Source organism: Chiloscyllium punctatum, chromosome 10 (assembly GCF_047496795.1).
Source record: "Chiloscyllium punctatum isolate Juve2018m chromosome 10, sChiPun1.3, whole genome shotgun sequence".
In the NCBI taxonomy this organism is placed as follows: Eukaryota; Metazoa; Chordata; class Chondrichthyes; order Orectolobiformes; family Hemiscylliidae; genus Chiloscyllium; species Chiloscyllium punctatum.
In genome coordinates, this window is record NC_092748.1 from 24385763 (window position 1) to 24413321 (window position 27559).

General features: G+C 41.4%; 1 protein-coding gene across 1 annotated transcript in view; it reads left to right on the forward strand.

Annotated features, from left to right (window-relative positions):
• The first annotated feature begins 776 nt into the window (after positions 1 to 776).
• kansl1l (KAT8 regulatory NSL complex subunit 1-like) overlaps positions 777 to 27559 on the forward strand; it is a 107847-nt gene continuing 81064 nt past the window's right edge. Inside the window, 6 exon segments of the mRNA XM_072578716.1 lie at positions 777 to 1272; positions 1275 to 1816; positions 1818 to 1948; positions 23036 to 23177; positions 24136 to 24333; positions 24581 to 24693. Of these exon segments, the coding sequence (XP_072434817.1) occupies positions 777 to 1272; positions 1275 to 1816; positions 1818 to 1948; positions 23036 to 23177; positions 24136 to 24333; positions 24581 to 24693 (1622 nt within the window).

Sequence of the window (27559 nt, forward strand, 5' to 3'; positions counted from 1 at the left end):
CTATAGTCCAACAGGTTTAATTGGAGCGATGCTCCGAAAGCTAGTGTGCTTCCAATTAAACCTGGTGTTGTGATTGTTTTTTCTTAACTTTTGAGTTGTAAGCAGTCCAATTCATGTTTGAAAGCTGCAATTAAATCTGTCTCTACTAATTGTTCAGATAGGGTCATCCTTAAGACATGCTTATCTTTTGCTCATTGTAAATGTCTTGGGTTTTTTTTCCACTGAAAGTAGTTTCTCCTCATTAACTATCCAATCTCTTGACTTTAAGCACCTCTTAACTCTCCCCTCAACATTTTCTAACACAACACCTGCAGCCCTATCTTTCCACCAAGGCAAAGTCTCCCATTTTGAATAAATTTGTTTAGAGTATCATACTTTCAACATAGTGAAAAATTTATCTTTCTGCATTTGAAGTTAATTATCACTTGTAAAGTTAACAAAAATATTATCTCCAATAACTCCATTTAAAAAATACACCAGGAACACTTGGTCGCTTAGAAGACATATACTTAAAAATTAAATCTTAAAATATAACATAGCCAGGTGACTTAAATTGACTAGATGTAATGGTTTCTTTTGAAATTATTTTTGTGTACCTAAGATTGTGTTGGAGTTCATGCTGTGTAGAGGACAATTCTAGAATCATCTTTGTAATTTAGGCTTTACATATTTTATGTAAGGCAATGGCTTCAAATATTTCGCGGTGTCTTTTTTTTACTCATCTGTTCTGTAGGGGCAATATCTTTATTGCAGTGGGATTGCTGGGACAACACTGTATGGTTACAATGGCTCCTGCTCTCACTGAAACTGCCACAGAGCCACATGGATTCCAGCTGTTATCGTCTTCATTATCTTCCAGTTCCATTGAACCTGATACATTCTTCCATGAAGAAGAGCAGAAGCTGAATAGAGAGTGTAACACACAGTCTACTTGGTCTCAACTTGCATATCCATTTGCAACATATGGGCTTGGCAGTGATGCACCTGATTTGAAACATGTACCTTATGGATCTATAACTGTTCATTCTGCAATTCCAAGCAATGCAGCCTGGTTAACTAGTCCTAATACTCTACTGGACAAACTGTCTTTAAACTGTAAACTAAATATTAGGAAGACATTGTTTAGCAAAAGCTCTGCTGTTATTCTTGCCAAAGATTTATCTTGTGATAGAACTAAACAAGTATCTGCTTCTAAAGCTAGCTGAATGTATTCTCTACCTGAAGGAGAGCTAAGTAGTAGTAATCATGACAAGAAAGACTTAAACTTCCAGAAAGAAATGCTTTGGAGTGTGTGGGCATGTTAAGCACTGCTCTTCAAGTGAAATTGGCCTGTGATTCTGTTTCAATGACCCTTAACAGTGCTGGTGGCATGACTTCAAATCAAAAAGTCATGTTGAAACCAGTCAAAGCAAACAAAACTTGGGATGCAGTGCCAGCACGGGATGACTTTGAGTTTGAAAGTTTATTGAATAGTACCAGGCAATTGATCCTGCAGAGAAACGAGGAAAAATAACTTCGTGGTTCCACAAGTATAAGGAAAAATAAAATTGATACTCAGCTGTTTGAGTGCCTTAGCAGACAGCAAGAACTAGCTAAAAAGTCTAGCCGACTTAAAAAGCATTTGCAACTCATCCAGGCAAAGCATGTTGAGCGTCAAATTAATTGCAAAGTTCAGGATTTTATGAAGTGCTAGCTTGAAAAGCAGGCAAGAAGAAGCAAAATTGACATTTCAAATACTGAGACTGTCTTTCCTTTTGGAATAAAGCACAGTGGTGTGCACACTGGATTCATTTCAAATTCAATCAATTCTGAATTCTTATGAGTACGTGTCCTTTTCAAAAGCATTGCTTTTGCACGTTAAAGAAAGTGTGGATTCCGACGCAACCAGCAGTAGCACTGAAGAGGATACAGACAGCGAAGAGATTGCACTGAATAGAAATATGCCATTGTAAGTAGAATTGTTAATACTGTCGTCATTTTAGACATCAGCTGAGTGAATTAGATGCAAATCAAAGCAGAAGCATGTGTGCTTGTTGAACTTGTTTTTACAAAAAATCTTCCACAAATTCTCTGGGAAGGGAGAGGTCCCTGTAAATTAGATCATTTTGACTGAATATAATGGCTTCATAAATGCAAATGGTTTAGTGTATAAAAAAATGATCATTTCTGTGAACATTTTATGAACTTTGAATTACTGATTTATTGTAGTACGGTTTCTATTATAAGTTTTTCGTATCATCAGAATAGGATACATTTTTGGGATATCTATATTTGTGTGATATATAGTCATGATGAGCTAACCAAAATTGGTTAGGGTAATTCTGCAGATACAATGGGTGTAATGCCCTCTCATTCGCGAAGACCACTGCCATCTCAATGGCAATAGGGAGTGCACAATAAGTGCTGGCCGAGATGATGATACCCATATCTTATGGACAACTAAAAAAGTGAATTGGCTGCAATTGCTCTGAAGTCAAAAGAAATGGAAATTTGGTTGTTTTGTTTTAAAGCTGATTGAGGAACACTCATTTAAATAAGTGCCATGTGAGTCGTGCTTTACTTACCAGAACTTTTGTGATACTGCTGAGCATCCACTTAATAATGATAAACTCCAGGTGTGATGAACAATAGGGAAGCGCTCTCAGAAAAGTTGTTCTGTGGAGCTTAACATCATGTGATTATCTGCAGTGTGATTTGAATAATAATGTTCAGGTGCTTATTTTAATCTAAGTGCTTGAATGGTGTAACTTTCATGTTTTGTCAAAAAGTGGACTGGTGCATATGGGTACATACATTTTAACTTTTATAAGGGTTAATTGAATGAAAATCACAATGAAATTGGATTCAATGACACAAGTAAGTTGCCATGATTGTGATCTGGTAATTTCTCAGTAATATGGTACTTGTTGTATAGTTTTGTCCAGCTGTTAACATGAAACAATTCTACTAACTTGGTAAAATTGAACCATTTTGTCTGTATGTAATTGATTCAGCTTTGCAAAATATAATTAATTGTACACCAGGAAGTGATTTTCTGACTTTTGTGTGAAGATCCTTTTGACATTATATGAAATAGATGTGAAACAAATCATTTGAAACAGATGAGTAATTTAAAAAGAACAGAGAAAGAAAGCTCTCATTCTTATGTACACATACACATACTCACTCTCGCTCTGGCCCACACTGGTCCATGCTGACCATGGTGCCCACTCCTAGTTCTAACTTCTCGCAATTGGTCCACTACCCCCTCAACCCTTCCCATCCAAGTACCTATCCAAATGTTGCTATTGTACCTGCCTCATCCATTTTCTATCACAACCCATTCCATATAAGCACCATTGTTTGCATCAAGAAATTGCCTTTCAGGTCCTTAAATCTTTCCCTCTCACCTTAAACCTATGCCCTCTAGTTTTCATAATTTTATACACCTCCAATAAGGTCATCCTCATTCTCCTACGTTCTATGGAAGGGAGTCCTATCCTGGCCAACCTCTCCCTGTAACGTGGGCCTATTAGTCCCGGCAACATCCTTGTAAATCATCTTTGCACTCTTTTTCTAGTTTAACTATGTATTTTCCATAACAGGGTGACCAAAACTGTACACAATACTCCCAATATGGCCTCAGCAATAACTTATACGACTGTAACATAATATCCCAACTCCTATATTCCATGCCTTGATTGATGAAGGCCAGCACACAAAATGCCTTCTTCAACACCCTGTCTTCCTATGACACCGCTTTCAACTAACTATGTACTTGTCTTCCTTGGTCCCTCTATTCCACAACACTCATTAGGACCTTACCATTTACTGTATAAGTCCTACCTTGATTTCACTTTCCAAAGTGCAACACCTCACACTTATCTGTACTGGCAAATGCACTTTAGTCCTCAGTCCACTTGCTCCTCTGATTTAAGATCTCTGTAATTTTTGAAAACCTTCCTCACTATCAATGATACCTCCCTAATTTTGTATCATCTGCAAACTTACTAATCATGTCTTGTACATTCATATCAAGATCATTTATGTAAATAACAAATAACAAAGGTCCCAGCACCGACCAAAGGGCACACCAGTAGTCACAGGCCTCCAGTCTGAGAAACAACCTTCAACCATCACCCTCTGCTTCTTACCGTTGAGCTACGTTTCAGTCCAGTTAGCTAGCTCTCCCTGGATCCCATGCAATCTAACCTTCATGACAACATCCATTGCCCTACCCTCATCTATCCTCTTGGTTACCTCTTCGAAAAGCTCTAAAAGACTTGTCAGACATGACTTCCTGCGCACAAATCCAATCTGACTATCCCTAATCAGATCCTGACTATCCAAATATTGATTGATCGTGTTCCTCAGTTTCGTCTTCAACAACTTGCCTACCACTGATATCAGACTGACTGGCCAGTAGTTCCCTGGATTGTCTTTGCTACCTTTCTTAATCAATGGAACAACATTAGCCACCCTCCAGTCTTTGGAACATCACCAGTTGATAAAGATGAAGCAAAAATCTTTGCAAGGGCCTCTGCAATTCCTTCCCTCGCCTCCCATAATGTCCGATGATGGGCTTGATCAGACCCAGGGGATTTATCCACCTTTAATGCATTTTTAAGGCTGCAAATATGCAATCCAAAACATCCCAACTTATTTCTCTTATTTCCTTAGCATCCATGATTCTCTCCTCAGTAAACACCGAGGAGAAATATTCATTTAAAATATCTCGAGCCACCCTTTTACTCTTCTTGTAAGTTTATAATCTCTTATGATTATCTTTAACCTCATTTGCCAGATCCATCTCATACCCTTTTTTGTTCTTCTGATTTCCCTCTTAAATAGACAAGGTCTTTTTCTTAGGGTGGGGGAGTGCAGCACTAGAGGGTATAGATTTAGGATGAGAGGGGAAAGATTTAAAAGGGACTTAAGGGGTAATGTTTTCACACCGAGGGTGATGTGTGTATGGAATGAGTTGCCAGAGGAAGTAGTGGAGGGTGGAGCAGTTACAACATTTAAAAGGCAACTGGATGAGTGCATGAATGGGAAGTGTTTTGAGGGATATTGGCCAAGTGCTGGCAAATGGGACTAGATTAATTTAGGGTATCTGGTCAGCATGGGCGAGTTGGACCAAAAGGTCTGTTTCTATGTTGTTTAGGGTACTGTCCCTGTTTGGGTAAAAGGAAAAGCTGGCAAGTTTAGGGAACCCCGGCTGACGAGGGATACTGAGGTTCTGGTCAGGAAAAAGACCTACATTAAGTTTAAGCTAATTTGGGCTCCAGTGAATCCCTGACACACTGTCTCTGTACTCTTTATCTCACTTTTAAAAGCCTCCAATTTGCCAATCATTCCTTTTTTCTTAAAACAGACTCATCCAACCGACCTCCGCTAGATCTTGCCCTAATGGCCCCAAGATCGTTTCCTCTCCAGTTTAGCTCCTCAACCTGTGGACGGGTACTATATTCATTCATAACTACGTTAAAACTGAGAGTTATGGTTGTTGGACCCAAAGTGCTTTCTGACTGATACTTAGTCACTTGCCCAACCTTGTTGCCGAAGAGTTGCATCCTCCTGAGTGCAGGCCCTCCACATATTGATAGGAAATTTCTTGGACACATTTGACAAATTCCAGCCCATCCAGGCCTTTTATACTCTGGGTGGCCTAGTCAATACAGGGAAATTAAAATCTCCAACCAATACTACTGTTATTCCTACAGGTATCTGCAATCTCTCTACACGTGTGCTCCTCTTACCCACTGGCTTTTTGGGGGTCTGTAATACAGTCCCAACAAAGTGACCATCGCTTTTATTATTTCTAAGCTCTAACCATATGGTCTCATTTGATGACCACTTAACAACAGTGTTTAGAGAGGATATTCTTCTATCCTCCCTAATCAATAGGGCAACTAGGGCGGCACGGTGGCACAGTGGTTAGCACTGCTGCCTCGCAGCGCCGGAGACCCGGGTTCAATTCCCGCCTCAGGCGACTGACTGTGTGGAGTTTGCACGTTCTCCCCGTGTCTGCGTGGGTTTCCTCCGGGTGCTCCGGTTTCCTCCCACAGTCCAAAGATGTGCAGGTCAGGTGAATTGGCCATGCTAAATTGCCCATAGTGTTAGGTAAGGGGTAAATGTAAATGTAGATGTAGGGGTATGGGTGGGTTACGCTTCGGCGGGGCGGTGTGGACTTGTTGGGCCGAAGGGCCTGTTTCCACACTGTAAGTAATCTAATCTAAAAAAAAAAAAAAAAAAAACTCCCCCTCCTTGCATACTTGTACATCTATCCCACCTGTAGTTTCTGTATCCTGAAACATTGAGCTGTCAGTCCTGCCCTTCTTTCAGCCATGTTTCTGTTATGGCTATAATATGCCAGTCCCTACAGCCAATCCATGCTCTGAACTCATCTGCCTTACCAATCGGGCTTCGCGCTTTGAAATAAATGCACTCTAAACCGGATGACTTTTCCCTCCCTTTACTGTGCCCTTGGTTATCCTGAATAGTAAACTTGCTCTTGATGGCTAATGTATTTTCCTCTGTCTTCTTAACGGCCCTTTCCTCTTCAGAGTCCCATCCCTCTCCCAAACTAGTGTAAAGCTTCCCAAGTAACACTAGCTAAGCTCCCCACAAGATATTGGTCCCCTCTAGTCCAAGTACAGGTCACTTCTGCCCCAGAAGAGATCTCTATGATCCAAGAACTGAAAACCCTGCACTAACTCCTCAGCCTTGCATTCATCTGGCCTATCTTTCTATGTCTATCCTCACTGGCGCATGGCATTGGGAGTAATTTGGAGATCACTTCCTTGATGTCCTGATTTTTAACTTCTTACCTAACTCCATATACTCATTTCGCAGGACCTTTTGTGTACGTCAGTACAACTGACATGGGTAGACAGTGACCACTGGCTGTTCACCCTCCCCCTTCAAAATGTTTTGCAACTCCTCAGATATCCTTGACCATGGGAGGCAAGGCACCTTCCTGGTGTCTCTTCTGCGGCCACAGAATCTTATTTCTGTCCCCTTCACAATTTGAGTTTCCAATTAGTAACTTTCCGTCTGACTGCACCCTTTCACTCTGAGCTGCAGAGCTGGTCACAGTGCCACTGACCTGTCTGTTGCTGCTACCCCCTGAAAGTGCTGTGTCTGTGTTCTTGACTAAACTGTATAATTTTATACTCTCCCTGTAAATTTGTTCAGATTCGATACCTTAATTTTAGACATGGCTACGTTTTTATCTTGATCACCGTTCACAAAAGTTTTTCTTGTTATATTTCTGTCCACTTGTAGGTGGTATAACAACAGAAATTAATGCATTAATGCATATTATTCCTTGTACATCTCTTTCCACCACCCACCCCCCAAAGTTGTTAATACAAACCAGCTGCAAGAAAAGCTGAAAGAGAATGATGATATACTCTGACCATGCTGGGTTATGGGCGAGGAGCAGATCCTTAAATGAAAACATTTAGACAATAACTCTTCAGTCAGTACGTTGAATCTGTATTGTACTTTGGTCAGAAAGCACCTTGAATTCTGCTTTGAAATCTCTTTCTTGAGAGATCAAGAAAACATTGTGCTTATAACTGTGAAGAGGACTGAATGATGAGGAAAAGTCTGAATTGTTCGACCAGGAGTTAAGGTGAATGATTAAACTTCTTTAATTTCATTCTCGTGTTTACGACTTTAATTTCTAGACACTGAGCTGAATAGAAGCCTTAGCTCAACAATAATAAAATTAGGATAACCAGACTGGGTATAAACTGATAAAACAAAATTCTTGTTTGTCTTCATGGAGTAATCTGTTTCTGGGATAATACTCGTTATGGCAAAAATCTTGGATTAGTTCTCAATGTTTGGATTCTAAATATTGGTGGGAATTGAGATTTTTATGGAGCAGAAAGGTAAATTGTACATTGATATTTGTGTTTTCCTTCCACGTAACCTGATTGCATTTACGCTGCTTTTTACTGGTTCAGCTTTACAAGAAGTGTCATCATTGTACTGACTCTTCAGTACTGCTCTGTCGTTAGTGTCTATCTGTATGTAGTTTGATACCCTCCAGATGAGAATGTAGACAACCACTTGAAAGACACCAGTTGGATTTGCCATTCCATTCAGTCCCTACAGTGTAGAAGCAGGCTATTCGGCCCATACTGATCCTCCTGAAGAGCATCCAACCCAGGCAAAATTATTTCAGATAAATGCATTTAAGTTGTACTTTGAAAAGTTGGTATAAATTGCTACACTGGTGGAGTTGATCTTTTACATCTCCTTTTGGGGTAGAGTATTTCAGTAAAAGTATTTTGGAAAAATAAACCATAACACAGAGACTTGAGGTTTCTTTTCTTTCTAGACAGCCTGCTATCAGTTAGAGCATTTAGGAACATTGAAATTCAATGTCAGGGGCAGTTTGGGGGTTTTTTGCAATCTGGAGCAGTTTGCTGAATAACCATTTTTAATTGACTTGGCAATTTAGAGACGTTGCAATGATTCTGACGTTTGGCAGTGATACAGGACGAGAATGAACAGAATGGATGTGCAATCTTTATTTCTGTAATCTATAATGATTTGAAGGTCCTCGCTTTGTCTGTCTCTGAGTCGCTGTCTCGCTTGTTCTATGATGTTTCAGACTTTTTTTTTGTTTTATACTTCCACTTACTGAACCAATGCCTAGTGCACTGCTGCCCAAACTTGCTCCCACTATTACTTTGAGACTTAAATTGTCACCACCCCCTGATTTTGAACTGAGGGCAAGAGTTATGATTAGATTACTTAGTGTGGAAACAGGCCCTTCGGCCCAACAAGTCCACACTGACCCTCCGAAGAGCAACCCACTCAGACCCATTCATTTACCCCTTCACCTAACACTAGGGGCAATTTAGCATGGCCAATTCACCTAACCTGCACATATCTTTGGACTGTGGGAGGAAACCGGAGCACGGAGAGAATGTGCAAACTCCACACAGAGAGTTGCCTGAGGCGGGAATTGAACCCGCGTCTCGGGCGCTGTGAAGCAGCAGTGCTAACCACTGTGTCACTGTGCCGCCCCGTGAAGTGGAGCTGTGAATATGGGCCCTGTTAGAGCTGGAGCATAACTCTTAGAATTCAGCTAGAGTTCCTTGGTGACCATTGCTACCCACTGGGGGTTCTACCCCAAATTTGGGAAACCCTAACCCCTCATCTGTGTTCAGAAGTTGCCTACGTTAACAGTTGAAACTTGAGTAGCAAATTAGGTTTATCTTGCTGGTCCTGTTGCATATCACCTTTTAAAGCCTGGTTCAGGGAAATGTAGTTATAACTGTTAGCTGCTCATTTGTCACTTGTAGAAGTGTAACAGAATTATAGCCATGTTCTCTTTACTAATTTAGTGCAAGCTTGATCTACAAATGGGCCATACTCTGCTTTTGCAACATTCTATACTACTTGATGTATCTCTGAGCATTTGTGTATGTTTCTCTCCCATAAACTTTGTTTTATGCAGCTAATTGGTGAACATTTTTAAAGTGCTTGTGCTGACAGAAGATGTTTTCCATGTAGTGGGCGGCACGGTGGCACAGTGGTTAGCACTACTGCCTCAACCGCCGGAGACCCGGGTTCAATTCCCGCCTCAGGCGACTGACTGTGTGGAGTTTGCACGTTCTCCCCGTGTCTGCGTGGGTTTCCTCCGGGTGCTCCGGTTTCCTCCCACAGTCACAAAGATGTGCAGGTCAGGTGAATTGGCCATGCTAAATTGCCCGTAGTGTTAGGTAAGGGGTAAATGTGGGGTTATGGGTGGATTGTGCTTCGGCGGGTCGGTGTGGACTTGTTGGGCCGAAGGGCCTGTATCCACACTGTAATGTAATCTAATCTAATCTATTCAGTTGATGTGCAATTTTATACAGTGGCTGATTGCAAAACATGATGGTTGAATGTGTAGATATTTTACTGTGGTGCAAAAACGAACAAAAATGCACCTGTGCTTAGTGATGAGGAATCAGTCAAGATTTTTCAGGAGCTGCTGTTTGTTTTGCTAATCCATTATCTTGCTACCATAGATGTAGAGGAAAACAAACAAAACCTGAAAAGTCAGCATGTGACGTTATAACAGCCATCAAACAATTATGAAATGTTTCACACAAAGGTGCTTTAAATTGTCCATCATGGAGAATCATAGAACCGTCCTTAAAATTTGATCCAAATGGGGAAGCATCTGTTCTAGAAGCCATTTAAAATATCATTCCCTGTACCTCAGAACTTTGAGAATCTCTCTTGTGTATTTTAGATATTTGCATGTTTGGTGAATTGGCTTGAATTTGAAAATGATGACTATATAAACAGGCAATTGGGAAATAAACAAACAAGCTTATAATTTGGCTTATTTGCATCTGTTATTGTGAAAATCAGTTAAGGTGAGTATAAATTTGGATCCTTTGACTTGTAATAAACTGGAACTCCAACGACTGCTCCTGTTACATCAAGTTGAAAGTAGCAAAAGCCAAGTCATGTATTCTGTTGTCTTTGTGATTAGGATTCAAGTCCTACCATTCTTCTCTGACACAATTTTACCAGCTAGCTTTGTGCTTTCCTTTTTGCCATCCACATAGTTTGAAAAGGTGATTTATTTCATAGTGTTGATGATGTTCATAAAGGTACTTGAAAATGAAATGTTGGTTAAAATGGATGTGGATCCATTGCAGGCAGACTGAAGAGAATTTATGGTCAGTAACAGAGAAATGGCAGAGAACCTAAATTATTTTTCTGTTTTCACTGAGGAAGATACAAGAAATCTCCCAAAACTAGAGATCCAAGAGTCAGGGTGGGATGCCCTTTCGAGGGTTGGTGGACGCGATGGACGCGATGAACCCAAGGGCCTGCTTCGACGTTGTAGAGATTCTATGGTCTTATGATTCTAACTTAAATCCAAGCCTTTCAACTACACCTTCCCACATTCTCTGTCTCCCTCAGACCCTGACCTGACAAGCCTACCACCAGATCTGACACTCTTACCAGTCCTCCTTTTTATGATCAGGATCTGGCACCTTGTTGGTACTGGAGCTTTAACCTGCTGCTGGGGCCCAAATGCTCCCACTTCCACACCTAACCTTTTTTTTTCTTCCATTTGTGCTGTTGCAGGACCTGACGACATGAGCACCAAGCGCCCCAAAATTCCTGTCTCCCACTGACCACATCTTACCCAAACACTCCATTTACCCGGCCCCTTGTCAACTTGAGCCTTGATACCCATGTCCGCTTGCTATCCTAACCGTGCACTTACCTTAGTACTTAACATTTGACAGTAGCTGTCTGTAATTCTGGGCGTTTCAGTTTTGGAATAGTTTTTTAAAAAAAGAATGGAGTATGCTGGTTGATCTCTGTTCTGGGAGTGGTTCCCTCTTCTTTTTGTGCTGCTTTTTTTCCTCCATTGGACAAATGTTTTTCTGCTGGTGCTTGTTGCCCCCTAAACAGAGTCTGGAACTGTGTGTACAAAGTCACTCATAGAAATCCCCACTTTGGAAAGTGACACTAATCCTGTGATGTTGGCAGCAGTGAGATAAATTACTTATCTTTGGCCTCTGTGATAGAAAGCTACATATCAGAACTATAGGGAACCAAGAGTCTGATGAGAATCAGAAACTTCAACCACCATTAATGTTTAATGGTGAAATAGTGCATGAGAAATTAATGTAACTTGCACCGAACAGATTACTAGAACTTCAGGCTGCATGTCCTAGGCGTTCAAAAAGACGTGCATGTAGATACACGGATCCCTTTTTGTTTTGATCTGATTTTAAAAAAAGCCCAGATTCTTGATAGATAGAAAATAGAACCTGCTGTTCAATTAAGGAGGACAAAGAAACATGGAATCATAGGCTAACAAGCCTACTATCCGTCTTGAATTAAATGCTAAAATCTGTTATTGGGGTTAAGGTAACAGGTATTAAACTTGACCTGACAGAGGAGGTGGTGGTAGAGGTGGGTATATTTAAAGGGCATTGGGATGGGTACATGAATTGGATTAAAAATCACACAACACCATGTTATACTCTAACAGAAGCACTAGCTTTTGGAGTACTGCTCCTTCATAAGGTGGTTGTGGAGTATCAGATCGTAAGACACCATTTATAGCAAAAGTTTACAGTGTGATGTAACTGAAATTATATATTGAAAAAGACCTGGATTGTTTGTTTGTTAAGTCTCTCATCTTTCAGAATGAACAGGTTGGTTTCAGTTCTTTCATTTGTAAATCTTTCAGATGCAGAACTTTCTTAAAGTTACATTCTCAAGTGAACTTTAACAATTGGTACTCTGGGGGAGGAAAAAGATTCTGACTGTCAACCCTATCTATGCACCTCATAATTTTCAAGACTTCTATCAAGTTTCTCCTCTGCCTCCACCACCACTGAGAAAACAACCTGAGTCTTTCTAGTCTCTCCTTTTATAGCTCAAACCCTGTAATCCAGGCAGCATCCTGGTGAACCTATTCTGCACCCTCTCCAAAGTCTCCACATCATTCCTGTAATGTGGTAATGGGAACTGAACGCAATACTCTGTAGCCTAAGCAAAATCTTTTAAACCTGCAACATGACATCTTGATTCTTCTACTGACCAATGAAGGCAAGTGTACCTTCTTTACCACCTTATCTACTTGCATGGCCACTTTGAGAACAATGGACTGGAACCCCAAGGTCTCTCTGTACTTCAATGCTATTCCGGGTCGTGCCATAAATTACATTTTTCTTAACATTTGATCTCCCACAGTACAGCACCTCCATACTTTCCCAGATTAAACTCTGTCTGCCATTTCTGTGCCCATATTTGCAACTGATCTATATCCCATTCTATCCTTTGAACAACCTTATAAGCTATTAACAACTGTACTGATCTTAGTATTGTTTGCAAACTTAATAATCCATCCATCTATTTTTTTCATCCAAGTCATATATTTTTATATATATATATAAATATAACAGCAGAGGTCTCAGTATGGATCCCTGTGGGACACCACTAGTCATGAACCTCCAGCCAGAAAAATACCCTTCCACTAATACCTTTTTGCTTTCTTTGGGCAAGCCAATTGAATCCTACTGGAGTAGGGGTGTGTGGTGATGGATGTTCACAGTTGTAATGGAGAAAATAATACCCTTTTATGGAGTTGAAAGGGATTAATTCCTGGTGCACATGTGGGTGACAGAGAGACTTTGTTTTACAGAGGAGCATTCTGGGAGAAGTCTGCTCAGTCACCACAACCCCTCAAGGTCCAAAGTGGATGTAAATGTGCAGAACCACAGGAGATGGGAAATGTCCTCAATGAATATTTCTCTTCTGTGTTTACCATAGAGAAAGACTTGAAGACTTGGAAGTTAGTGGTGATACCTTGGTGCCAGTTCTATTCACAGTAGAGGAGGTATTGGATGTATTAGAATGTATGAGGGTGGATAAATCTGGTCCAGACAAGATATATCCAATAGAACTGCAAGAGACTAGACAAGAAATTGAGGGTGCCCTGGCTGATTATCTTTGCATCCTTGTTAGTCATAGGTGCGGTCCCGGAAGACTGGATGTTGTGCCCTTATTCAAGAGGATTACAAAGAAAAAAAAATCTATGGACCAGCAAGCTTAATATCTATGGTAGGTATGTTATTTGAGAAGATTCTGGGAGAGAAGATGTACATGCATTTGGAAAGACGTGTTTGATTAGGAGTAGTTAGCATGGCTTTGAATTGGAGATCTTGCCTCACAAATTTGTTAGAGTTGTTTTGAAGTGACTAGATTTCAGTGAGGCCTTTGATCAGTTTCCACATGGTAGACTGCTGTGGAAGGTTAGAGCGCATGGAATCTAGGAGGAGCTGGCAAATTGGATGCGCAATTGGCTTGTTGGTAGGAAGCAAAGGGTAATAATGGAGGGATGCTTGTCAGACTGGAGACCTGTGACTAGTGGAGTGCCTTGGGTCGGTGCTGGGCCCATTACTGTTTGTTATCTATATCAATGATTTGGATCAGAATGTACAAAGAATGATGATTAAGTTTGCTGATGACACTAAAATGGGTGGTATCGTGGACAGTGAGGAAGGTTATCAGAAATTGCAGCAGGACTTTGATCAGCTGGGGAAACGTGCTGTGAAATGGCAAATGGAGTTTAATATAGTTAAGTGTGAGGTCTTGCATTTTAGTAAGTGAAATCAAGGTAGTAGTTTCATGGTGAATGGTAGGGCCATAAGGAGTGCAGTAGAACAGCGTGATCTTGGAGTTCAGGTTCACAGTTCTCAAAGTGGAGTCACAGGTAGACAGGGCAGTGAAGAAGGCTTTTGGCACACTGGCCTTCATCAGTCAGGGCATTGAGTATAGAAGTTGGAAAGTTATGTTACAGTTGTAGAGGATGTTGGTGAAACTGCACTTAGTATATTGTGTTCAGTTTTGGTTACCTTGTTATAGAAGGATGTTATTAAACTGGAAAGAGTGCAGAAGATATTTACAACGATGTTGTCAGGACTTGATGGTCTGTGTTATAGGGAGAGGTTAACCAAGCTAAGATGATTTTTCTCTAGAGTGTAGGAGACCAAGGGGTCATCTTAAAGAAGTGTATAAGACCGTGAGAGGCATGGATAGGGTGCATGTGCTCAGTCTTTTTCCCAGTGTCGGGGAATCGAGAACTAGAGGGCGTCAGATTAAAGTTAGAGCGGAAAAAAAAGGGGAGCCTGAAGGGCAACCTTTTTACACAGGGTGCATTACGTACATGGAATGAGCTGCGATGGAAGTGGTTGAGGCGGGTACATTAATAACACTGAAAAGGCATTTGGACAAATACATGGATAGGAAACATTTAGAAGGATATGGGCCAAATGGGGATAGTGTGGCCTGATGTTTTTGTTGACATGGGCAAGTTTGGGCCAAAGGGCTTGTCTGGAGGACTCTATGACTGACCAGCGGAGTGAGCCACACAATCACTGCCCTGACTGATGAAGGCCCAGTGTGCCAAAAGCCTTCTTCACTGCCCTGTCTACCTGTGACTCCACTTTGAGAACTGTGAACAAGTAAGGTGAGCAAGGTGAACTTCTCTTCTCTTTTAGTGTAAAGGGGCAGTGATGGCAGATTGGGCACTGGTGTGCTCCTTCTGCCACATATGGGAGATCAGGGAGCAGTCTATTGTCCCTGACAACTATTCTGCAGGAAGTGTGACTAGCTGTAGCTTCTGCTGTAGCTTCTCACAGACCACGCTGTTCAGTTGGATCCGCAGTTGGACACACTGAGGAGCAAAGAGGGGACAAAGTGTGAGATAGACACTAGGTACGGGGAGTTAAGCACACCACAGGTTCAGTCACGTAGATTGATGACTGTCTGGAGAGGCAGGCAGGTAGTTCAGGAGTCTCCTGTGGCTGTTCCCCTCTCAAAACAGATATACAGTTTTGAATACTGTTGGGGGGAATAGCCTCTCTGGGGTATAACAGCAGCAGTCAGGTCTGTGGCACTACAACTAGCTCTGCTGTAGAGCAGGGTCAGGCAAGATAGTGGTAGGAGATCCCTATATAGGGGCACAGATACTTCTGTGACCAAATTTAAAACTCTAACATGCTGTGTTGCCTCATTTGGTGCCAGGGTCAAGGTAATCTCTGAATGGTTACATGAAATTCTTAAGGGGGAGAGTGAGTAGACAGGTCATTGTGCACATTGGTACCAATGACAGAGGTAGAAAGAGGAATGAGATCCTGTGGAATGAATACAGGGAGTTAGGAAAGTGACTGAAAATCAGGACCTTGAGGGTAGTAATCCCTGGTTTATTCCCAGTGTCATTTGCTAGTGAGGCAAGGCATAGAAAACTAGGACATTTGAATGCGTGGCTAAGGAGCTAGTGCAGGGGGCAGGGTTTCAGTTTCTTGGATTATTGAAACTTCTGCGGCTGTGGATGTTTACATGGATATTGTTTATGCTTTCTTCTGGTCCCTTCTGGTAGGCTCATCCAGAAGATTAAAATGCATGGGATCCACGGTGACTTGGCTGTGTGGATTCAGAATGAGCTTGCCTGTAGAAGGAAGAGGGTAGTGGTAGAAGGGTGTTTTTCAGGCTGGAGGGGCATAAATAGTGGTGTTACTTGGATGAAAATATAGATGGGTGGGCTAAAGTGTGCGAACAATACAAAGATCGATGGAGTTGTGATTAATGTAGAAAGTTGTCAAAGGATACAGAAGGATATGAATCAGTTGCAGTTATGGGCAGAGGACTGGCAGATGGAGTTGAATCCAGGTAAGTGTGAGGTGCTGCCATTTGGGAGATCAAATGTTAAGGAAAAGTGGCAGGACCCTCAACAGCACAGTTGTACAGATGGATCTTAGGGTTCAAGTCCATGGCTTCCTGAAAGTGGCCACGTAAGTAGATAGGGTGGTAAAGAAGGTGTATGGCATGCTTGCCTTTATTGGTTGGCAAATTGAGTACAAGAATGAGGATATTGTGTTGCAGCTATGTAAGACGTTGGTTAGACCACAGTTGGAGTATTGCATTCATTTGTGGTTGCCATGTTACAGGAAGGTTGTGGGGGCTTTGGAGAGAGTGCAGAGAGATGAAAATGTAGATGCGGCTAGGATTAAAGGTATGAGCTAGAAGGAGAGGCTAGAAAAACTTGTTTTCTCTGGAGCAGCAAAGGGTAAGAGGAGACTTGATAGAAGTCTATAAAATTGAGATGCTTAGATAGGTTTGATGGTCAGAATCTTTCCCCAGAGTTGAAATGCCTAAAACTGGGGGGCATGCATTTAAGGTGAGGGGACAAGTTCAAAGGAGATGTGAATGACAAGTTTTTTTTAACCCAGTGGTAGTCTAGAATGTATTGGTGGTGGTGTTAGGGGTGTTTAAGGGACTTTTAGATAAGCACATGAATATGCAACAATAGTGTGATATGGACCAAGGACAGGCAGAAGGGATTACCTTGACATAATATTCCACACAATGTCCTGGGCTGAAGGGTCTGTTCCTGCGCTGCACATATCTTCATTTTCTGTTCTGTATTCCACGTGGCCAAATCACTACGGTTTCCGTGCATCTTTTTCTTCTGGACAAGTTGGGCCAAAGGGTCGGTTTTCCATGTCGTAGAACTGATCCACTCTATAAGAAAGTTGAGTAAGTGTTTGGAACTGTGGGTTGACAAGTGCCTAGGTTGTGATGGACTTTATCCTAAGGACTTGCATAGCTCTTGAGATTATTAACGCATTCATTTTAACTTTCCCAAACACCCTAAATTCAGGGAAGGTTCCATTCTAGCTGAATCCTCCATTGAAAAAGCAAGAGAGATGAGTTGGGAAAATACAGGCAGATTAGTTTAGTATCTGTCATGAAAGAAGTTCCAGCAGGACACTGAGTTCAAGGTAATAAGAATTTACATAATCTTGGGGAAGAGAAAACATGTTGAACCATGTAGTTAGCACAGACAGAAGTCCTTCAGCCCATCAGGTCTGCATTGGTTAAAAAATAGCCGCTTAACTATTCTAATCTTTATTTTCCAGCACTTGGCCTATTGCAACAAGGATATCTGTTACAGTTCTTTTAAGAAAGTAGACGTGCTATAACTGTTATAACATGGGGTAAACCCTCCTGCTTAATTTAAATTGGCACTATATTGGCACACACTAGAGGCACATATTGACACTAATGATATAGCCAGGAAAAGGATCGAGGATATAAAAAGTGATTTCAGGGAGTTAGGATGGAAGCTGCAAAGCAGGACGAACAGAGTAGTCTTCTCTAGTTTACTACCGGTGCCACGAGATAGCGAGGCGAGGAACAGGGAGCGTGTGCAACTTAACATGTGGCTGCGCAGCAGGTGTAGGAGGGAGGGCTTCAGATATGTAGATAATTGGGATGCCTTCTGGGGAAGGTGGGACCTGTACAAGAAGGATGGGTTGCATCTGAACTGGAAGGGGACCAATGTCCTGGGTGGAAGGTTTGCTTGAGTAGTTTGAGAGAGTTTAAACTAGTATGGAAGGGGGGGTGGGAACCTGAGCTGTATACCAGAGGTGAGAGTTGATGCAGATGAGACAATAGCAAGAGGTAGACCAGATAGTGGGAAGAATTTTCCTGGGAAGGAACCCAGGGATCAGTTGAAGTGTGTTTGCTTTAACACAAGGAGTATCAGAAATAAGTGATGAACTTAGAGCATGGATCAGTACCTGGTGCTATGATGTTGTGGCCATAACAGAGACATGGGTTTCTCAGGGGCAGGAATGGTTGCTGGATGTTCCAGGGTTTAGAGCATTTAAAAAGAATAAGGAGGGGGGGGGGGGGGAAGAGGAGGGGGTGTAGCACTACTAATCAGAGAGGGTTTCACAGCTACAGAAGCTTCCATTGTCAAGGAAGATCTGCCTACCGAGTCAGTATGGGTGGAAATTAGGAACAGCAAGGGAGCAGTCACCTCGTTAGGGGTTTACTACAGGCCCCCCAGTAGCAGCAGGGAGATGGAAGAAAGCATAGGTTGGCAGATTTTAGAAAAGTAGGGTTGTTGTAATGGGTGACTTTAACTTTCCCAATATTGATTGGAATCTCCTTCGAGCAGAAGATTTGAATGGAGCTGTTTTTGTAAGGTGTGTTCAGGAGGGTTTCCTGACTCAGTACGTTGACAGGCCAACGAGGGGAGAGGCCATTCTAGACTTGGTGCTCGGAAACGAGCCAGCGCAGGTATCAGATCTTGTGGTGGGAGAGCATTTTGGAGATAGTGACCACAACGGCCTCACATTCTACATAACTATGGAGAAGGAGAGGATTAGGCAAAATAGGAGGATATTTAATTGGGGAAGAGGAAACTATGATGCGATTAGACATGAGTTTGGAAGCATGGATTGGGAGCAATTCCATGGGTAAAGGCACTATAGACATGTGGAGACTGTGTTTAAGGAACAGTTGTTGCAAGTGATGAATAAATATGTCCCTCTGAGACAGGCAAGAAGGGGTAAGATAAAGGAACCTTGGATGACGAGAGCGGTGGAGCTTCTTGTCAAAAGGAAAAAGGTAGCTTACATAAGGTCGAGGAAGCTAGGGTCAAGCTCAGCTCTAGAGGATTCCAGGCAGGTGAGGAAGGATCTCAAAAATGGTCTAAGGAGAGCCAGGAGGGGGCACGAGAAAGGCTTGGCAGAACGGATTAGGGAGAACACAAAGGCATTTTACACTTATGTGAGGAATAAGAGAATGGTCAAAGAAAGAGTAAGGCCAATCAGGGATAGCATAGGGAATTTGTATGTGGAGTCTGAGGAGGTAGGGGAAGCCCTAAATGAGTTTTTTGCTTCTGTCTTTACGAAAGAAATGAACTTTGTAGTGAATGAAACCTTTGAAAAGCAGGTGTGCATGCTGGAATGGATAGAGATAGAGGAAGCTGATGTGCTGAAAATTTTGTCAAACATTAAGATTGACAAGTTGCCAGGCCCGGACCAGATTTGTCCTCGGCTGCTTTGGGAAATGAGAAATGCAATTGCTTCGCCACTTGCAAAGATCTTTGCATCCTCGCTCTCCACTGGAGTCGTACCTGAGGACTGGAGAGAGGCAAATGTAATTGCTCTCTTCAAGAAAGGAAATAGGGAAATCCCGGCAATTACGGACCTGTCCGTCTCACGTCTGTCGTCTGCAAGGTGTTAGAAAGGATTCTGAGGGATAGGATTTATGACCATCTGGAAGAGCATGGCTTGATTAAATGCAGTCAACACGGCTTTGTGAGGGGCAGGTCATGCCTCACAAACCTTATCGAGTTCTTTGAGGATGTGACTAGAAAAGTTGATGAGGGTTAAGCTGTGGATGTGGTGTATATGGATTTCAGCAAGGCATTTGATAAGGTTCCCCATGGTAGGCTCATTCCGAAGGAATGGGATACAGGGGAACTTAGCTGTCTGAATACAGAATTGGCTGGCCAACAGAAGACAGCGAGTGGTAGTAGAAGGAAAATATTGTGCCTGGAAGTCTGTGGTGAGTGGTGTTCCACAGGGCTCTGTCCTTGGGCCTCTACTGTTTGTAATTTTTATTAATGACTTGGATGAGGGAATTGAAGGATGGGTCAGCAAGTTTGCAGATGACACAAAGGTTGGAAGTGTCGTTGACAGTATAGAAGACTATTGTAGGCTGCAGCGGGACATTGACAGGATGCAGATATAGGCTGAGAGGTGGCAGATGGAGTTCAATCTAGATAAATGCGAGGTGATGCATTTTGGAAGGTCGAATTTGAAAGCTGAGTACAGGATTAAGGATAGGATTCTTGGCAGTGTGGAGGAACAGAGGGATCTTGGTGTGCAGGTACATAGATCCCTTAAAATGGCCACCCAAGTGGACAGGGTTATTAAGAAAGCATATGGTGTTGTGGCTTTCATTAACAGGGGGATTGAGTTTAAGAGTCGTGAGATCTTGTTGCAGCTCTATAAAACTTTGGTTAGACCGCACTTGGAATACTGCGTCCATTTCTGGTCGCCCTATTATAGAAAAGATGTGGATGCTTTGGAGAGGGTTCAGAGGAGGTTTACCAGGATGCATCCTGGACTGGAGGGCTTAGCTTATGAAGAGAGGTTGACTGAGCTCGGGACTTTTTTCATTGCAGTAAAGGAGGAAGAGAGGGGACCTAATTGAGGTATACAAGATAATGAGAGGCATAGATAGAGTCAATAGCCAGGGACTATTTCCCAGGGCAGAAATGACTAACACGAGGGGTCATAGTTTTAAGCTGGTTGGAGGAAAGTATAGAGGGGATGTCAGAGGCGGGTTCTTTACACAGAGTTGTGAGAGCATGGAATGCATTGCCAGCAGCAGTTGTGGAAGCAAGATCATTGGGGACATTTAAGAGACTACTGGACATGCATATGGTCACAGAAATTTGAGGGTGCATACATGAGGATCAGTGGTCGGCACAACATCGTGTACTGAAGGGCCTGTTCTGTGCTGTACTGTTCTATGTTCTATGTTCTAAACCAGCAATGCAGAAAAGATCTATCCCATGCAGTAATCTGCGAAAATTCGAGAGGCCAAGAACTATTTAAAGTAAAAATTAACAACTTTATTCTTAAAATATCACGAGAATAATTAACTAACAATTATTTACACCTCCCTTTCCCTTCTATAAACACCATTCTGATTAAAACACCCAATTAAGATTTATTGAAATTCAGATTTCAAAACCAGCCAGCGGTCAAATCTCTTTATATCTTCCTCTGTCGATTTGCTCTCCAGGACGGTGTAGATGTTTTTCTCTGTGCAAACTCCTCCTCTAGACAGGTACCCGTCAGAGTTCTGACTAGCAGCCTACATCTGTTGGTCTTTTGGCAGTTCTCCCTCAACTGTTCAATTTTTCCTGGTCTTAAAGACCAAAGCGTCAGATTAGTTTCATTTGTGTTTTAATATCGTCAATATACTAAATTCAAACTTGATTGGAGGTTTGTTTTTGGGGTATAATTTAAATTGACTGGCTGAATTTGAATTTGTTTTGTCATGTCCAGGCAACCCAGTGAATCTAGCACTTCGACCAATTGTTACATTGTTCCGTATTCAGAACACTCTGTGCTGTATCAGGTAGTTCTGCTAGCGTTTAACTCTCTTAAAGGTACTGTACCCCTTACACCTTCATAACATAGCTAAATGGAAGACAGTGGAATGGAATGGAATGTACTGTAATTAGATTTCCAGGAGGTCATTTGAAAATGTGAAGTAAAGATCAAAAGCAAATGCCTAAAATAAAAGCTAATGTTGTTGTAGCAGTCACATATTGGCTAGTAGCAAATAGACATAACTGGGTCTTTTTGTTTGGCAAGATGTAACAAGTGGTGTGCCACACCAATCGGTACTGTGGCTCATCAAGTAATTAGGAAAGCAAATAGAATACCATTGTAAGAAGAATTGAATGCAAAATGAGGGAGGTTATTATTCAGTTATACAATATATATGTTGAAACCATATCTGGCGTACTATGTACATTACTGGATTCCTTCCTTAAGGAAGGAAGCAAATGTGTTGGAAGAAGTTCAGAGAAGGTTCCCTACACTATTGCTTGCCAATGGTGGATCCTCTCTCATGAGGAATGGTTGGTCAGGCCAGACCTGTATTCACTGGAGTTTAGAAAGTAAGAGCTGACTTAATTGAAACATACAAGGTGCTGGATGTGGCAAGGATTTTTCTTGAATTTATTACTTGGGGCTACTGTTCATGAATGAGTCACCCATTTAAAACATGAGGCTTTTTTTTTTGTCTCTTGAAAAGATGGTCGAACCAGAATCCTTGAATATACCTCAGGCAGAGATGGGCAGGCTTTTAATCAAATGATGAAATGTTATTGGAAATTGTAACCTCAAATCTACATTCTGGTCATTCAGGTCAACCATGACATTATTAAAGAGTAGAGCAGGTTTGGGGTTCTGAAAGGCCTACTTCTGTTTCTTGGTAATTTGTACTTTACCAATGTTTTTGGTTTCTTGTTATATAGTGCGACTTAACCAATTATTTTTCGCTGACAAAATTTAGAAAAGATCATTGCAGTTATGTTGTACTAGAATTGGTGCAAACATAATATTGGATGATCTTTGTGAACCCACCTAGTTTCCTGTGGCTTGCTATTTATTCCATATGGAAGTTTGTGACAAAGACTTCAATTAAATACAATATATTTAAAAGTTTCTACTCACAAATTCAAGGCTGTGTAGTTAAAAGAATAGTATTTTTTGGAAGAACGGCATACAAGCAAGTAAGACAAAACAAAAATTAATATATCAGGAATGCCACCAAGATCCTGAGATAAAATTATACCATGAGCAACTTGAGCCGTGGGGAATTGTGTGAAAAGCTCAAAAGTAATTTAACCAGGGTTTTGGTTAGGTAGCAGCCAAGGATGATGAAGTTTTAACCTCCTTGACTGCAATATTAACTAATATTTTGATCACATTTGCAGAGAGAGGAATAATGTTTCAGCATCCAAATTGTGCATAGTATTATTGATACATATTAATAACTCTCTTTATGACCTTAGAGGACAACAATTTGATATTCTAAGATGAAGCAATGCAAATATTGAGTGTAGACCAGGTTGGTAAGTTGTTAAATCGGTCAAAAAGAAATTATAAACAATTTTGTTTTACAGTAAGTACAGGTCAGAAAGGAGATGGATCATTGATTAAGCTGAAGTTGCAAGCCGGTGGACATGGCTTCAAGCCCAGATAGCAGAACTAGAGTATAGGATACGTCAAATAAAGAAAATCTACAAGCACCTATGTGCTGCAAAGGTAAAATAGAGAACCAGCGGAAATAGCAGTTTGCTTTAAATTTAAAAGCAAATGTTTAACATTGTATCCATGCCAGCTGATCTGAGACCATTAACCCATTTTGTATGGGTTATATGTACAAATTTGTGTTCTGTAATTTAAAACCAGCTGTTTTTTTTTAATATTCAGCCAATTTAAAAAAAATTAATACTCAGTTGCAACACCTTTTAAGTGAAATTCCCTTTGTGTGCCCTAACAATTTACATCTGACTTTATAACTGTGCACTCTACTATTCAGGTATGCTGCATTTGTAGTATTTTTGATATCTCCATGCAGACCCCAAAACACTCAGAATTTAGGATTAAGAACCCTTAAGGGCTTTTAATACTGCTCATTACCCAGTGATTCCTGTTGGAAAATATGGTTGAGGTCATTGTATGAGAACAAGACAAGGCCTGAAGTATATGTCATCTTTAATCAAACCTTATCTGGGACCACACAAGTAGCCATTAGATTAGATTACTTACAGTGTGGAAACAGGCCCTTCGGCCCAACAAGTCCACACCGACCTGCCGAAGTGCAACCCACCCATTCCCCTACATTTGCCCCTTTACCTAACACTACGGGCAATTTAGCACGGCCAATTCACCTGACCTGCACATCTTTGGACTGTGGGAGGAAACCGGAGCACCCAGAGGAAATCCACGCAGACACTGGGAGAATGTGCAAACTCCACACAGTCAGTCGCCTGAGTCGGGAATTGAACCCAGGTCTCTGGTGCTGTGAGGCAGCAGTGCTAACCACTGTGCCACCGTGCCGCCCACAATATTTTTTATAGTTTATGTAATCTATCATTTGTCGTTAGGATGTTTCATTTTTCAGAATGAGGTTTTGAAGGTTTCCTTTCATTCATTAGCAGAGTAACTCACTTGAAGCAATGTTTCCCAACTCCAATCATTTTGTTTAATTGTTGTCTAGGAAACAGTGACTCTGGACGCTTCTTAGTTTTCTGAAGACGCTCTCGAAAAGCAGATGGAGTTGACAGAAGCTGCAGCTTTATTAGCTGCAACCAAGGATAATAAAACACCTGTGGAGATAAAGGATTCAGCTCTGGAATGCAATTTGGAAATAACACCAAGCAGCCCTTTGCTGCTTCTAAAGAATATAGATAAACAGGTAGAAAACAAAGTTAAAGCTGGAACTTGTTGATAGCTTGAACTGCCAGTAATGTTACAGTCTCAATCTATTAAACAAAGGCATGTAAAATAATTGAGATGGAGAAACTAAGTTCTGTAAGATTGTCTTCCAGTTAAACTACAGGTTAAAGATAGTTCAAGGGGAAAATGCTGGATTAGCATTTACTTCACTTGCACTGAATCATACTAAGAGTTTGAAAACATTATTATTTATTAATTGTCTGCAGACTGCACAGCTAACCGAATCAGTCAACAGTTTGATCCCTCCACTCAATTTGTCACCTGCTTCTTCTCCTGTCTCCTGGAAGAGATGCAGGCATCATGATGGCCTTGTCTACAGGTAAGAATGTTAGTTTCTCTCTGCTTCACTCGCGTATTTCCTAGTTAGGAATGCGATTAACAAGCAGTTGCTTTCATTGGTAGCACTGAATGTCATGGTTGTGCCAAAGTAATTTTTAATCAAGTGTTCCTCTTTAGGATTACTGATCCATGCAAGCGAGTTTAAAAACTGTTTGGGTGTTAGATTAATTCTTTGTAGGGGGTCAAAAATGCATGTATTTGAGCTGAAAACATAATGAGCTTGAGTTTATAACTTCAAAGTCATTTAGTCTATCCAAGATGGTCCCAGATCCTCTATGCTGATCCTAAATTTTGGAGTGTGTAAGTTTGAGGCTATTGTGTTATTGCCCTACCTAGAACAGGATAATTTGAAGCTTTTGTTGTCAGGATAGCTATTGAGGAACCTTCCTGGAAGACTGCTGGAGTTTAGTTATGTAGTGTTAATCTTGGAGAATAGATAGTCATACAGTGTGGAAACAGACCCTTCGGTCCAACCTCTCTCTCTGCTCTTGATAGAAATCTGTTATGAAGGAAACAAAAACATTTGTAAGATGAGGCAGTTTTAACACCATTTTATGAACAAGAATTTGTTTGACAAATGAAAACAAAGAGTATAGTACGGCACAAGAACAGGTTCTTCAGCTCACCAAGTTTGCCATTGTTTGATGCCCTTCTGAACTAAAAGCCGTCTGCCTGTAGCAGTCCGTATCCCTCTATACCCTGCCTATACATGTCTCTATCAAGATGTCTCTTAAATGGGACCTTGGATTCATGTCACATTACAGGTGACTACTATTGCACTGTACGCACGCACACGCACACGCACTCCTATATACACACGGACACACACATACACAGACGGGCACACAGACACCCACACACACCCTTACAGACACACACACTCCCACACTCACACATGCACCCCCTCACAGACTTAAGACACTCTGCACTCACTACACACACACACTCACTACACACACACACACACACACACACACTTTCTCACACTCACAACCCCAAACCCAGACAGACACACACACACACCCACATGCACACATATATTTTGTGGGGTGAATTTGTACTTTCAGGGTTACATTGTACTTTGCTCAAAAACTGCATGCATTCATGTGAAATTCTGTTATCTCACTTTTTGGATTAGAATCAATCTAAACATCATGGTATAGACAGAGAACACAGGGGACTAACACCTTCAACATATTGTCTGGCTATCACCATTGTTAACAGCTAACCCGAGAATGCAACTTTTTTAAAAAAAGGTTTTGTGATTTACACGTGAAAGAAGTGAAACTATCACTGTATTCTAACAGATGAAAGGCTTAACAGATAATCAATTTTTCAATGTATAATTTCAGTTACATCACACTATATTTGCTATATAGTTTATATTTGCTATAAATTCTGTTAGGATTGAACCCTCCACTGCCACCTGATGAAGGGGCAATGCTCTGAAAGCTAGTGTGCTTCCAATTAAACTTGTTGGACTATAACCTGGTGTTGTGTGATTTTTAACTTTGTCCACCCCAGTCCAACACCGGCATCACCAAATCATCTCTTAAATGTCGTTGTTGTATCTGCTTCTACCAGCACCTCTCTGGCAGTGCATTCCAGGCACTTACCCTTGTGTAAAAAAACAACTTGCCTCTCCCATCTCCTTTAAACTTTTTCTCTTTTATCTTAAACCTATAGAACAATAGAGGCCATTCGGCCCATTGAACCTCCACCAACTCTCCAAAGAGCATCCCACCTAGACCCAGATCCAGCCCCCTACTCTATCCCTGTAACCCCATGTTAAGCATGCCTAATCTACCTAACCTGGACACTACGGACAATTTAGTATGACCAATCTGCCTTACCTGCACATCTTTGGACTGTGGGAAGAAACCAGAGCACTTGGAGGAAACCCACACAGACATGGAGAAAATGTGCAAACTCCACACAGTTAAGAGGCTGTTTTTGTTGGAGAGAAGAAGGTTGAAAGGTGACTTCATAGAGGCATAAGATAATCAGAGGGTTAGATAGGGCAGACAGTGAGAGCCTTTTTCCTCAGATGGTGATGGCTAGCACGAGGGGACATAGCTTTAAATTGAGGGGTGATAGACATAGAGCAGATGTCAGAGGTAGTTTCTTTACTCAGAGTAGTAGGGGGGTGGAACACACTGCCTGCAACAAAGCTTATCACCTTCCTATAATGCTGTGATCAGAAGTGTATGCAATACTCCAAGTTTGGCTGCAACAGAGTTTTGTACAGCTGCAGCATGACCTTATGGTTCTGAAATTCAATCCCTCTACCAATAAAAGTTAACACACCAAATGCCTTAACAACGCTATCAACCTGGGTAGCAACTTTCAAGGATCTACGTACGTGGACACAGAGATCTCTTTACTCATCTACACTACCAAGAATCTTACCATTAGCCCAGTACTCTTTTTATTTCTGTTGCTCCTTCCAAAGTGAATCATCTCACACTTTTCCACATTAAACTCCATTTGCCATCTCTCAGCCCAACTCTGCATCTTATCTATGTCCTTCTGTAACCTACAACATCCTTCAGCGCTATCCACAACTCTACTGACATTTAGTGTCATCCACAAATTTACTAACCCATCCTTCTACGCCCTCATCCAGGTCTTTTTTAAAAAATGACAAACAGCAGTGAGAATAGGGTCCCTGAAAGTCAGCAAGGCAGCCTTTGTGTCGAGTCGCAGGACATGGGGGAGATACCAAACGAGTATTTTGCATCAGCGTATATTGTGGAGAAGGACATGGAAGATATAGGATGGAGGGAAATAAATGGTGACATCTTGAAAAATGTCCACATTACAGAGGAGGAAGTGCTTGATGTCTT